Genomic DNA, 15,325 nt, shown 5'->3' on the forward strand with positions numbered 1-15,325 from the left:
TTTGGTCCCCATTACTAAACTCGATCAAATTGCAATTTCTTTTTTTTTGATACATCACTAATTATATTTATGTAAATATGATTGTTGATACATCACTAATTATATATAAAATATTATCGTGTAGGAAAATTTAAAAAAAAAAACAATGCAAGTTTTAGTATTTAAATGATTGAAATTGTTTAATAATCATAATAAATAATAAAAACCCGAATTAGAACCGAAACTGATAAAAATCCATAGGTTTTTATGATTTTGAATTGGGTTCTATAATTCTCATACTAAAACTATTGAAAACCGAAACCGATAAAACCGTAAATAGTAAAATCCAAACCGAAACCGTTAATATCCGACCCAAAACCGATCCGTTGGCACCCCTAGTCCCTTCTCTAAAATCATTTATACAATTGATTGTAGTGGAACTGTGGTGGTAGTTTGAGAAAATGTTTCGGTGAGCATGTGATATATATTATATATACAAGAAATCAGTGACAATTTGCAGCAGCCAATCAATGCTCTGTGTTCTCCAATCTTGACTTGAGCGAAAGACCTACTAGGATACCAGTTTTAGAACGGTGTGGGAAAAACAAAAGTACGAAATCCAACACATTATGACTGACACGTTAACTAGAGAGAGGAACGGGTCTGTCGGATCTCTCGAGTCCAAAAACCATAATTTCTTCATTTCTAATGCTTTACAATTTGTCTTTTCTTTTTCTTTTTCATCCCTTCACATCCAAGCTAGAGTTTTAAAATTCACAAAAGTTTTAGTTTAAGTTTTGTAGACTGAAAATTCAATAGAAAAAAAGCTATAATTATGTAGTTTTTCATTAATTATAGCCGGATAATTTGAGTTTTTTCCCTCATTAATAATGATTTTTTTTTAAGTATAAATTTTATTGATACCGATAACAAATTTTACAAATAATTAGGATAAGCGTGCAACAAGTTGTGCCGCAAGTCTTTTCTGAATAGCAAATCTTATCATTTTAAAAAAGAAACTCATTAACCAAATTTGTCATAACGCTATCGGGTTCATAACTTTTCAAGTTTCTTGAATAATTTCAAACCAATTTGTTGTTCCAATAAATCAAAAGTGTTGAAACTAAACGAAATGAAATAATGCTGGTTAGGCCTGCAAACTTCATATCATTTAAAATTATGTATATTTGTCTTGTAGAAGTAGAATCATAAAAAATGCATAAATGCATAATCTTATGTTAAATTTTAGGCAAATACATACATGAGAAATATATTTTTCTCGATAAATTTTATGAATAATTAAAGATTCATCAGGAAAATTTCAATGCCTTATAGAATTTGTAGATGTTACTAGCAAAGTTGGTAAAACTTTTGGGTGATGATACTATAGATTTGGGGTTCGAATCCCACCAATACCAAAGAGTTACTGATGTAGTTTAAACCAGGCTTGCCGATCAAAAATAAAAAATTCATTCGAGTATTTGTGGTTTAATTTTAGACTTAATTCGTTCCCCTAACTATGTTTGGTTGTTTATATAAAAGATATTTGTCCTCCGTCTCTATCAAAACAGAGAAAATGTTAAATTTCTAAAGGAGAATACTATATCTCGACATATACAAATATCTTAAAAGTGATCTGCGTACATACCATTACACTAAAATATACTTTTTAAACGAACAATTCAACTATATAGACGATTTTTAGTTCATAGAAACTGTCATACTAAATAGTCCGCAAAACGTTTTGAAATTTCTAGTCCTAATTCATAACAAAGTCTTTTTATGTAGCCGGTATTACACACAATCTTAAGTGCATATTTATTTCCTAAAACAAATTTAAATAGTTTTGGTATGACGATCTCTGAGACTATCCTAGCCAATAGTAGTAAACTTAATTCAACTTCCAATTTTATACATTTCCAAATATAAAATTATATCCATGTCAACTCTGTAAATCAATTTTTTAAAACAAATTATTATCGCAAGATAATTTAAACAAAAAAAAGAAAAAATCCGTTAGTATTTGGTTCTAGGTAAACGGGTACCCAGCTAAAACCCAAAAACTGAGAATAAATGGTCTCGAGTCTCGAGTATTTGATAGAGAGAGAGTTTGAGAGTTCAGAGTCCAAGAAAGTGGGCTGGGGGACTTGTGGGTTAATGGACCCTACCCATATTAAAAAACAATAAAAGAAAAAAAAGGAAAGCGGGACCCATAAAGATGGTGGGTAAAGCAGTAGTACTGGAGAGACAACTAGTATAAAGAGGTGTGCGTGTTTGTTACCAAGAGCTGGTCTTCTATTCCTCTTCTGATTTCTGAAGAAGCAAAAGAAGAAGCAAAAGAAGGAAAAAAATAATAATCTCAGGCTCATTTTCCTTTTTTTGTTGTTAAGCTTCTTTTCTTCTCATTTTTGAGAGAGAAAAGAAGAGAGACAACAAAGTGTTGTTTAAATGTCCTTGTTCTTCTTCTAGGGTGGTTGTTTGTTTTTTGTTTGTTTGGATTGATTTTGGTTGTTTTTTGATTGGTTTTTTTTCGGAAAGATGGGTGGTGAAACTAAAGGTTCATATAGTCTCGAAGAGATTAAGAATGAAAACGTTGATCTGGTAATACATCTTTCTCTTCTTCTTCTTATAGTCCTGTTTCCATATGTATGTGTTTAACGTGGAATTGATGAAATTTAGATCTGTGTTTTTTTTAATTGATTCAAAGTATAATCTGTTTATAGTAATTTTTTAGATTCATTCATCGACCGACCGATCTCTGTTTTTTATCAGTAAAAAAAAAAAAATGAATATCTCGTCATTTCACTTTTTCATTTTCCGCTTTAATTTTCACGGTCTCTAAAAAAAACTTTCTCTGACTTACAACTTTTTGTTCAGTAAAAGAGATAACGTTTTAATCCGTGGTTTAACAGCATATAGAGAAATGAGTAGAGAGATCTGAGCAGGTTTTATCTGGACTTTAATTTTTTCCACCTAGAGAATAGCAAACCCCTTTAAACTCGGCGGTGGGACTGTTTTAAAACTAATCTCGAGGAGTATTTGTAGGGCCAGCCAGTTTTTTTTATATGTGTTGGTGTGCCTCTGATCAGTTTTATTATTTTTGTAGGGCCAGCTAGTTTTTTATATGGGTTGCCGTGTCTGATTACTTAAACTGTTTTTTAGGGATTTGAGTGGAGTACTACGGATGTACTCCTTTCTCTCTCTTTCATTCATTCATTTATTATGATTATATATATATATATATATATATATATATACTGTTTGTGTTTTTATCTTATATGATCTGGTACTCCGTACTGTAATACTCTATCATGTGTACCTTTTCTGTACTTTTATTTTCCGTATCGTTTAAAAGTGATCACAGCCCCTTATCCGCCTCGAGGTGTGTGCCGATAATTTAGAACTATCAGTGTGTATCTCGAGGTGGATTACGTGATTATTTGACTTTATTAATCATGTGTGGTACTTAGTTGATCAATGATTTTCCAGTGGTGGAATTCATATATGGAGATGACATAGGATACCACTATGTAAAAGCAACTTGGACATTTGATATTCATATGGAATAATATATTTGTAAAATAATGAGCCCCACTGGTTATTAGTATTCTTTACGAGAATATAAAATTTTAAGTGTCAACTTTTTTCAACTGTCAATTTTAACAGAATATGTAATCCTGTCTGTTTGTATATAATTCATTGTATTTGTTGATCTTATTCAATTGTAATATCTTTTGTTTTCTTATGTTACTGTGTGTACGAAAATGGTTCTTTAGTTTAGTGTTGTGTTTGATAAACTGATAATTTAGTAGTTCTGGATTTTGTCTTTTGTTCGTTATTTTGTGTTTGTACTGTTCAAGGGGTAAGCATCGGTGCTACCCCGCTGAGATATCAGGGTTTTGTGGTGCCTTATTTTTTCTTGATATATCATATATGCATAGCCATCTTTTTTATTGAGTACCCCGGGGTGACTAGGTACTTCTCTTTCCCATTTCCAAAACTTGTACAATTTCGTTTGCTGGGTTTAATGAGTTTTTTTTTTAAAATTGTTTTTAATCATGTAAGTGATATTCATCAATATGTGTCAGGAGTAACAATTTGTTAGAAATTTTTAACAAAGATATCTTGTTGGTAATTTAAGTCCTTGTGGCAGAGGACCTACCTTTCTCAATTTTTAATGTTGTGCCAGCCTTGAAAAAACTGAATTCTGTTGACTTATGAAAACTAACTTGTTCTATGAAAATTGAATTTAGGACCCTAGCATAATACGATTTTTCCAAGCATTTCTCTTTCCTGAGGCCTGCATGCTTTCAGTTTTCATTGAAGGTTTATTTTGAAATTTACAGGAAAGGATTCCAATCGAGGAAGTGTTTGAGCAGTTGAAATGTACCAAGGAAGGTCTCTCAGCGGACGAAGGAGCCCATCGGCTCGAGATCTTTGGTCCCAACAAGCTCGAGGAGAAAAAGGTCAGTTTCCTTGATTAGTATTGACGTCTCATTATAAGTGAGGTTGTATGGTATGCTTTTCTGGCTACATTTGACGTAAGTGTTAAATAAGTTTGGTGTTTGGTAAATTAACAGGAAAGCAAAATTCTGAAGTTTCTCGGGTTTATGTGGAATCCCCTGTCATGGGTCATGGAACTGGCTGCTCTTATGGCCATTGGCTTAGCAAATGGCGGCGGAAAGCCCCCAGATTGGCAGGACTTTGTTGGTATTATGGTATTACTGGTAATCAATTCAACCATCAGTTTTATTGAAGAAAACAATGCTGGTAATGCAGCAGCTGCTCTTATGGCCGGTCTTGCACCAAAAACCAAGGTAAACAAATTTGAACTGTACTTCAAAGATAGCTCATATGGATTTGGAATCCTTTCAGCTAATATTCTATGATTCACTGTGTTTAGGTGCTTAGAGATGGTCGATGGAGTGAGCAGGATGCTGCCATCCTGGTTCCAGGAGACATCATTAGTATCAAATTGGGAGACATTGTCCCTGCTGATGCCCGTCTTCTTGAGGGTGATCCTTTAAAGATTGATCAGTCTGCCCTTACCGGAGAATCTCTCCCAGTTACCAAGAATCCCTCGGATGAAGTATATTCTGGTTCCACCTGTAAACAGGGTGAGATTGAAGCCGTCGTCATTGCTACTGGTGTCCACACTTTCTTTGGAAAGGCAGCACATTTGGTTGATAGCACAAACAATGTTGGGCATTTCCAGAAGGTCCTAACAGCAATTGGAAATTTCTGCATTTGCTCAATTGCAGTTGGAATGCTTGTTGAGATCATAGTCATGTATCCGATCCAGCATCGTAAGTACAGGGATGGAATTGACAATCTCCTTGTTCTCTTGATTGGAGGAATCCCTATTGCCATGCCCACTGTTTTGTCTGTGACCATGGCTATTGGGTCACACAGGCTCTCCGAGCAAGGTGCCATCACCAAGAGAATGACTGCCATTGAAGAGATGGCTGGAATGGACGTGCTATGCAGTGATAAGACAGGAACCTTGACCCTTAATAAGCTGAGTGTTGACAGAAACCTTGTTGAGGTATTTGCTAAGGGTGTGGAAAAGGAACATGTACTTCTACTAGCTGCAAGGTCATCAAGGACTGAAAATCAGGATGCCATTGACGCTGCAATGGTTGGAATGCTTGCTGATCCAAAGGAGGTACATGTTTTTTTTTGTTAGATTATTTTCTTATAGATCTGAAAGTTCTTGAATTGCTCATGTCGAAAGTCTGACCATAACTTGTTGCGTTTAATCAGGGAATAACGTTTTGTGTGTTGTACGTATCTGCAGGCAAGAGCTGGTATTAGGGAGGTACATTTTCTACCGTTCAACCCTGTGGACAAGAGGACTGCTCTTACTTACATTGATGCTGATGGAAGCTGGCATCGGGCTAGCAAAGGTGCCCCTGAGCAGGTAATTTTGTTGTTCATTGTTCTCTTGTTGTTGGAGAATTTATACTGGTGATAACTAGCAATTTCTCATGTTTGATTTGTGTGGGTGCAGATATTGGATCTTTGCAACTGCAGAGACGATGTTAGGAACAAGGTTCATTCTGTAATTGAAAAGTTCGCTGAGCGAGGACTTCGATCATTGGCTGTTGGCAGACAGGTATTTATTGGACTAATGAATTTCTCTTCATGTATATATAGTTTATAGTGCCTTACAATCTTGTACCATGCGATACATATGCAGGAAGTGCCTGAGAAAACAAAAGAAAGTTCGGGTGGGCCTTGGCAGTTTGTTGGTCTGTTACCTCTTTTTGATCCTCCCCGTCACGATAGTGCAGAAACCATCCGCAGGGCTCTCAACTTAGGAGTGAATGTCAAAATGATTACAGGTGTGTTTGGTTTATTGGACCTACAGTTGTTGTTCTACTTGGGTATTATATGTTTGTTCTCATATTCCTTTTCAATTTTTCAGGAGATCAGCTTGCCATTGCCAAAGAAACTGGCCGAAGGCTCGGGATGGGAACAAACATGTATCCATCGTCTTCATTACTCGGCCAAGACAAGGATGCATCCATTGCAGCCCTTCCTGTTGATGAGTTAATTGAGAAGGCGGATGGCTTTGCAGGAGTATTTCCCGGTATGCTCTCTGTCTAATAGTATTGATCTTTTCTAAATCTTGGTCACTTTTATTCATTATACTTTTATTTTTACTGAGACTGGTATTTTATCTGGTTTGACAGAGCACAAGTACGAAATTGTGAAGAAGTTGCAAGAGAGGAAGCATATCTGTGGAATGACAGGAGATGGTGTGAATGATGCACCTGCTTTGAAGAAGGCTGATATTGGAATTGCTGTTGCTGATGCTACGGATGCTGCTCGAGGCGCTTCAGATATTGTCCTCACAGAACCTGGTTTGAGTGTTATCATCAGTGCAGTGCTAACTAGCAGAGCCATTTTCCAGAGGATGAAGAACTACACTGTGAGTTACTCATATTTTATATCTTCATTAAAATCTAAAATCGATGGTTTCTTTCCTTGTTTTTTTTGATAGGTGATATCTATGGTTTCTCAGTATGGTGTAGTCATTGTTTATTTGTTTTGCAGATTTATGCAGTCTCAATCACTATCCGTATTGTGGTAAGTGTACTTGATAATTGAGTTTGAAGTTCCAAAGTTCAGACACTATAATTGTGGATCTTGATTCCATCTTTTATCTGTATTCCCTTTTCAGTTTGGATTCATGTTTATTGCTCTAATCTGGAGGTTTGACTTTGCTCCCTTCATGGTTTTGATCATTGCCATCCTGAATGATGGTAAATATACTCGAAGCTCTTATATTCACTTGAAGCTCTTCCATTGATTACATTTTCAAAATGATATTTCGAGTCTAATGCAATGCAATTATTGCTGTATATTTAGGGACAATTATGACAATCTCAAAAGATCGAGTGAAGCCATCACCTATGCCTGATAGCTGGAAACTGAAGGAAATTTTTGCAACTGGTATCGTGCTCGGAAGTTACTTGGCATTGATGACAGTGATATTTTTCTGGATCATGAAGGAGACTGATTTCTTCTCAGTAAGCATTCCTCGTTTCCGGATATATAGATGATTACTTGGTTTGAGTGAGTTCATATCTCAATCGTCGTGATTGTGCATTGTAGGACAAGTTCAATGTTAGAGTAGTCTACGACAATGATAAAGAAATGATGGCGGCCTTGTACCTTCAAGTGAGTATTGTGAGCCAGGCACTCATTTTTGTCACTCGGTCACGCAGCTGGTCATTCGTCGAACGCCCTGGATTACTCTTAATGGGTGCATTTTTAGCTGCTCAGCTGGTAAGCGAGATCTTGCCCTTCCTACTGCCCGCTGTTGTGATATATATAGTCAACATGATTCATGGCTGACTCATAGTTGAGGACTTCTGAATCAGACGACTGGACTTCTGACTCAGAAGACAACTTGTGACACATTCCACTTTATTTATTTATTTATTTTTTTGATAATTCCACTTTATTTTGTTATTTAATTGTTTATGGTAGCCGATTTCTTATTATTGGTATTCCAGAGATCACCAGTACTCACACATCCACTTTTTTTTTGTCTTAAAATTTTGAACTTTTTAATTCTTTCTATGGTTCATGGAATAGTTGTCACATCCACTCTTTTTTTGTCTTAAAATTTTGAACTTTTTAATTCTTTCTGACTGCGAAAAACCACTTGAACACATTCCACATTATTTGGTTAATTAATTCATGGTAGATGATGTTGGATTGCTGTTATTCCACAGCATCCACTTCATTTTGACAATTTATTTTACGTTTGTTTTTCATTGTTTATATAGTTCATACGTATATTTGTGTACTATGTGTCAACATTTCTTTATTTTCATCTGCCATTTGAGGAATCATCTCATCTGTTATGGTAGACTGATGATTGTTTTTGTAGTTTTTATGCTACATCTAAATGACCAAGAGTGATACTCTATGCTATTTATTTATTATTGTTATTGCTATTATTATTATTGTTGTTTTTTAAATGTAGTTCTGTATAACATAGCCATATCCTTATTTTTAACTAGCACAATATCTTAATTTTTAATTTGTCCAATATTTCCAGGTTGCAACTTTAATTGCTGTGTATGCCAACTGGGGCTTTGCAAAGATCCAGGGCATTGGCTGGGGTTGGGCTGGAGTCATCTGGCTTTACAGCATTATAACTTACATCCCTCTTGACATATTGAAATTCGCTATCCGCTACATCTTAAGCGGAAAGGCTTGGGATAATCTGCTGGAGAACAAGGTAAATCCCTCACCTCACTTTTACTTATCACATATTTTCAGTTAGTCTTTTTTTCATACTGTTTTTAATTGTTTTTTCGATTTGAAATTGTTGCTTTCGTCTAATATTAATTGCTTTTTTTTACGACAGACTGCCTTCACTACTAAGAAGGATTATGGAAGAGAGGAAAGAGAAGCTCAGTGGGCCCTTGCACAGAGAACTTTACATGGTCTTCAACCTCCTGAGTCCAATAACATATTCCCAGAGAAGAGCAGCTACAGGGAACTATCTGAAATTGCTGAGCAGGCTAAGAGAAGAGCGGAGGTTGCAAGGTATTGATTGCTCATTGCTATTCCTTTTTTCGCATAAAGTCGGACACTTCCAAGATAAAAATTACTTTATGATGGATAAATGCTGACCACTTGAGTTATATAAATTACAGTGCTTGATGTTATTTCTATTTTATTTTACATTATAAACATCTTCTCTTTCCTTTGAAGAGATCCTTTAGTGTACTTTAGGAGAAAAGTTGCGAAGTACTAATGTTCAATTTTTTCGAGGGGATAACTGTTTGTGCTTGATTTGATTGATACAGGCTTCGAGAGCTTCACACACTCAAGGGTCATGTTGAATCAGTGGTGAAGCTAAAAGGTCTTGACATCGACACGATCCAGCAGCATTACACCGTTTAAGGAGAGATGATGAACAGAGAAATATGATCTTTTCACCAAGATACAGAGACAAGAAGGAATTAAAACCTAACTTGAAGAACAATTTTATATAGATGTTTTGGTGATATAGTTTTATCAGTATTTGCTTTTGTATCTTGTTAATTTTAGGTGCAGAGTGAAACTGCTTTCACTTTCTGATGTAAGAGCAGAATAACATCAGCCTACAGTTTTTTCTCCCAGCTCTTTTTACTATCATCTTTTTCAAAATTCATATATTTGGAATCATCAGCCCCCTGTTTAAAAGGGTCAAAATTACCAATCTGTTTGCGCGCTTTTTAAGTGCATTCACGTATCACTATTGAATTTCTTGATGTATACCTTATCTTCCATGCTTTTTGCTTTAGTTGAGAGCATTTTATAACTAAGTTTCATCGTTACTTTACATGGATTGTTAGTTTGTTACACTGCTTGGGTAATCGTTTGAATTATTTAAGAACTGATAGCAATGTAGACACACGAGCAGGAGCAGTATGATATGCAAAGGAATCTGTAAATGCTGCTGTGTGCTAAAAACACGCAAACTGCCAAAGTGACTACCTATTTCCAGGGGTTCAACACGACCTACTTCCAGGGGTTCAACACGTGTTAATGCTAACCTGTAGTATAGAGAATACACTTTTGCGATTCTTTGAAATCAGAAGGCCTTGAATGCTTTGTATGCAGGTCGGCTATACGTATTTGGTCAATTCAAGTGCATAGTGCATACACTTAACTAACAGTAGACAAAAATTGCTATTGGCCTTACTGTATGCTCTGCACTATCTATCCATAATCCCATATAAAGAGCATATAAGAAGGCCTGAAGAGGTCAAACGGCCGCCAAAGTGAGCAGAATATGAGGCGATTTGATGGATCATATGAAGCATGGCCTGCCCACGCAGTATATCTGGTATATGATGAGCCCTAGGATGAAAATGATCAGTCACACACGTGCATATATACAAGGACCAAAATATCGTTGATATATCTGATATATTGCCGATATATATTGTTTTTTTGGTACACCGATATCGATATTTCCTACATATATCTACCGAATATTGAACCTTTTTTTTCTGATATATATCGGAATTTCTGATATAATCGATATATACAATATTTACGATATATATTGTTTGACTTTTTGACTATTTTTTAATATAAATCCGATATTTACCATATATTTCCGATATTATATTTCCGATATTATATTTCCGATATTTTAAATAGTTTGGACTGGTCAAAAAAAAAAAAAAGATATATCCGATATATATCGGTTTTTGGATACACCGATATATTCACCGCCTCATGTTGCAGCTTTGGGCCAAGACAAAATTCTAGGCCGAGTCCAGTAATGACCTCAAACTCTTGAGTCTTGACACCAAGTTCTGATTCTCGAGTGTAACATAGAGCGAGCTGCTCTTCCAAGGCCCAGTCTAGTTTAGAATTCTAATAGAATAGAGTGGACAAATCCATTTGTCCTTTTGGTGCAGCGAGCATCCTACTGGTGATTTGTTTTTACGTGTTAAGTTTGTTTTTTGATAGTGATTTTACTTGTTAAGTTGATTAGCATATCGCTGTTTATATACATCGGACCTTGGTGTAGTATTTTGCTTTTGTCTTGTTTATGCTACTGGTGATCCTCTGTCACCATGGCATACCACTACATTCTGTGTTGGTGTGTGTATATGTATGAATGTTGGTCAACAGATGTTGTCTGCTGTAGCAAATGCTCAGGACAAGTCTGTCATTATAAAAAATTGGAAGTTGAATAAAAAAAAAAATCAATTAGAATTGGCTCGTGCAATTCTGAAACATGAATACCCATTTAACATGGTTGAGCATAAGTTTTTTAGGATATTTCTGAAAAACTTGCAATCTTTGTTTTATGTCGTCTCGCGAAACACAATAAAAAAAATAATATAATGGAAATTTTAAGAATTGAGAAAGAGAATCTTTATCATCAGTTTGATAGTCTATGTTTGACAGCGCATTATGTTGATGCTGAGTGGAATTTGCAAAAGAAAATTATTAATTCTGTGATGGTAGGTGATTCTCCGAAAATGTTGAACTTTATAGGGTTGTTCTAAGGTGTTTATTAGATTGGAATATTGACAAGAAGATTTCTACAATAACAGTAGACAATTGTTCTACCAATGACTCTATGATCTGTAAGCTTAAGGTTTTGATTGGTTACCTCCTTTTGAATAGGGATGTTTTTCATATTCGTTGTTGTGCACATATTTTGAACTTAATTGTGCAAGATGGATTGAGTGTGATCAAACATGTCTTAGTGAAAATAAGAGAAAGCATAAAGTATATCCGAGTTTCACCTGTGAGAAAACAAAGATGGGAGGCAACAATTGGTTAATTAAAACTACAAGGGAACAAGAGTGTTAGCTATGATGTTCCGACAAGGTGGAACTCAACTTACCTTGTGCTCGAATCTGCACTTGAATACGTACAAGGATGCATTTTCTCATTTGGAGTAAGTCGATAATGATTGTAAGGTGATAAACATTCTTTCAAGATTACTAAGTAATCTGTATTTTAAATTACTTCTTTATGTAAATAACTAATTGAGCCTTTAATTTATATACCTTGTAAGCAGCACCATCAAAGAAAGATTGGGTGATAGCAAAAGTTATTTGTGATATTTTGAAAAACTTCTATGATGCTTCAAAATTATTTTCAAGTACAACATTTTTAGTATGTTCAGCTTTTGTTAAATAGAAACATGGAGTGACACTCATGTTTGTTATATGTATCTAAAGGCACTTAATATCCGACTGCAAATCAATATTTTCTTGAGGTGGCTGATATCCATTTAAAGCTGATTGGGTGGTCTGAAAGTGACAATTCAATTGTAAGCACCATGGCTGAAAAGATGAAGACAAAGTTTGATAAGTACTATTTGCAATCAGCTGGTTTTGGCTATTGCAGTTGTTTTAGATCCTCGTTTTAAGTTGAAGATAGTCGAGTACTACTTCAATTTGATCTATGGTTTTGATTTTTATACTCATTTTATGAGGATTCGAGATGGACTTTATGATATTTACTCTTATTATGAGAGAACTTTTCCATCTAGTTCTTCTTTGAATGTCAATGTTGGTACTAGTTCTGGCAACTCATCATATGATATTAGGAGTACCTGTCAGGAGAAGCTTAAGGGCTTTGATAGTTGGCACAACAATGGGGTTTCTACTAGACAAAATAGAAAATCAGATTTGGACTTGTACCTAGAAGAGCCAATCTTTCCAAGGGTGGAAAACTTTGATATTTTAGTTTGGTGAAAAACGAATGCACCTAAGTATCCCACACTGGCAAAGATGGCTCGCCTCAAGGATGTTAGATGCAGTTTTTGAAGTTTATTGTTGTTGTTGCATTGTTTGAAGGCCAGGGAATCCGGTTGGGTTTGACCCGAATCCGACCCAACCTGAATTCGAATAGTTCGGGTTGATTTTCATATCCGTTTATTTATTCGGGTTGGGGTTCGAATTTGGGTCTGTCGGATTCGGGTTTGGGTTCGGATATAATATTTGGGCTTTTTTGAATTTGTAGTGTTATACGATCGGTCGGGTTCAGTTCGGGTTCGGATTCGGATATTGTCAAACTATTTGGATTCAGATTCGGATATAGCCATATCTGACCCGAACCTGACCCGTTCCCTGCCCTAATTGTTTAGAGTTGAAATCTATTTTGATGCATTTTCTAGCTTAGAATCTGTAGTCAGAAGTTTTTTGTTTTTTGTTTTTTGTTTGTTGTTGTTGTTGTTGTTGTTTTTTTTTTTTTCAAGTTTGAAAGCTAATTGATGGAAGTGGTATTATGGGGACCAATATTTTGTTATTTTTTGTGGGGAAGACCTACCCCAGTTGTTAGGTCCAGTTATTTTCTTATGGAATGAATGCAATTTTCGTTTAGTTTGTTTCCATTTTTCCTGTGCAAAATGAATGAATGAATATCAATTATATATAGTTAAAAAAATCATATTCCTATTTATTATTTTATTTGATGTCCTTAATATATAGTTGTGTTTTTCTGAATTTTTATGAAATGAATCAAGTGAGGGTTTTCGGGCTCGTCAGATTCGGGCTGGACTTGCACATTAGCCAATCAAGATGGGCTGGTTTTGGACTCCCAAAAAATATTTCAGGGAGTGACTCTCAAGGACAAAAATGCCGAAAGAGTAACTCTCAAGGACACCTTTTTATTTTTGTAACTCTCAAGGACCGGGTAGATGAAAGTTCATGTATACCCTTGATGCGAAATAAAAAACGGATCGGGTAGATGAAATGTCAGGTATACCCCTGATGCGAAATAATTAATGGCCCGGCCCAGACGAAACGACCTGGTATATTTAGTATGAACAATCATTGTTCATACATTTAAGCAGGTGTGAACACTCATTGTTCATACCCCCAATTACTAACATTAGCTATGAACAATGAGTGTTCATACCTATTGGAGCTGTGAACAATGATTCAATAGGTATGAACATTGATCCAGTTATGAACATGGATTGTTCATACCTATTTGGGAGTATGAAAAATCACTGTTCATACATCAAAAGTGTTCATACATCAAACATATATGGACAATCATTGTTCATGACTACTTTTAATTTTTTTTTCAATTGGTAGGTATGAACATTGATTGTTCATAGTCCTTGGGTATGAACATTCAATGTTCATAGTCTTTTGGGTATGAACATTGATTGGGTATGAACATTCAATGTTCATAGTCCTTTGGGTATGAACATTGATTGGGTATGAACATTCAATGTTCATAGTCTAATTGGGTATGAACATTCGATGTTCATAGTCTTTGGATATGAACATTCAATGTTCATAGTCTTTTGGGTATGAACATTCAATGTTCATAGTCCTTGGATATGAATATTGATTGGGTATGAACATTCAATGTTCATAGTCTTTTGAGTATGAACATTCGATGTTCATAGTCCTTGGTCCTTTGGGTATGAACATTCAATGTTCATAGTCTTTGGGTATGAACATTGAATGTTCATAGTCCTTTTGGTATGAACATTCAATGTTCATATATTAATATATTGTATAAGGTACATTCACCTATTTGGATATAAACAATCATTGTTCATACACCAGCAGAAGGTATGAACACTCATTGTTCATAGTAAAATGACAGAAAAGGCAAAATCGGAAAATATTTATTTTAAATCCGGGTCATTTGTCCTTGAGGGTTATTTTCACGGAAGGGTATAACTGACATTTAAAAAATGTAAAAAAGCGGGGCCAACTTATTTTGTTCTTGAGGGTTACTAATTTTGAAATAGTGGGTTCGTGAGTTACTTTTCTCCAAAATTTGTCCTTGTGAGTTATTCACAAAAAACCATGTCCTCTAGACTTCATTTTCCCCAAAATTGGGCCCTGGGACCAATTTCTTGAAAATATTTTCTAGTCGGATCTGGCCTGAACACATACATTTAACAAATGGGTTGGACCTAGACTTATGTAGGTCCGATTCGAATCTAGCCCGTTGATAGCCCTAGGTACATAACCACCAAAACGTAATGGGAATGTCAATAAACGCCACTGCAAATTAAATCACCGAAACTAGGACCATAAAAAACCACGATACCCTGAAGAACACTGTGGAGATGCTGATCAAAAGTCTTAGTTGCCTCTCTAAAAAGTGATGGTGGACAAGTACGAATCGCAAAGACCAATTTAGAGAGCCCAATGCAAGCTCGTAGGAGTGCTAACTCACACCATGGATCCTTCAATACAGCTAAACAGTCTATCAAAGTCATAGTTTTTTCAACACGCTTGCGAGTAAGGCCCATGACAAAAGATGACTCAGTGCTGGCCGCTCCTCAAAGCAACTTGACCCCCTGCTGAGGACGAGACAAATTTGAAGGAAA

At 35.5% G+C, this 15,325-nt stretch overlaps 1 protein-coding gene across 1 annotated transcript; it reads left to right on the top strand.

Annotated features, from left to right (window-relative positions):
• The first annotated feature begins 2,184 nt into the window (after positions 1–2,184).
• LOC147508910 (plasma membrane ATPase 4) lies at positions 2,185–9,626 on the top strand. Its single transcript, XM_086601265.1, has 16 exons — positions 2,185–2,580; positions 4,326–4,445; positions 4,560–4,796; positions 4,883–5,644; positions 5,777–5,899; positions 5,990–6,094; positions 6,179–6,323; positions 6,407–6,571; positions 6,675–6,913; positions 7,039–7,071; positions 7,166–7,247; positions 7,354–7,514; positions 7,600–7,773; positions 8,555–8,737; positions 8,867–9,048; positions 9,312–9,626. Exons 1-16 carry the CDS (start codon positions 2,518–2,520, stop codon positions 9,406–9,408), a joined length of 2,871 nt encoding a protein of 956 aa, XP_086457391.1. The 5' UTR covers positions 2,185–2,517; the 3' UTR covers positions 9,409–9,626.
• Positions 9,627–15,325: the final 5,699 nt, after the last annotated feature.

The sequence above is a fragment of the Coptis chinensis genome, chromosome 3 (genome assembly GCF_015680905.1).
Source record: "Coptis chinensis isolate HL-2020 chromosome 3, ASM1568090v1, whole genome shotgun sequence".
Taxonomy (NCBI): Eukaryota; Viridiplantae; Streptophyta; class Magnoliopsida; order Ranunculales; family Ranunculaceae; genus Coptis; species Coptis chinensis.

Bases quoted from the DNA above. Each gene is read 5' to 3' on its own strand.
- LOC147508910 (XM_086601265.1), top strand. From the start codon at position 2,518: ATGGGTGGTGAAACTAAAGGTTCATATAGTCTCGAAGAGATTAAGAAT. The intron at 6,324-6,406 runs GTGTGTTTGGTT...TCAATTTTTCAG, and splicing joins GAATGTCAAAATGATTACAG to GAGATCAGCTTGCCATTGCC. The intron at 7,248-7,353 runs GTAAATATACTC...CTGTATATTTAG, and splicing joins CATTGCCATCCTGAATGATG to GGACAATTATGACAATCTCA.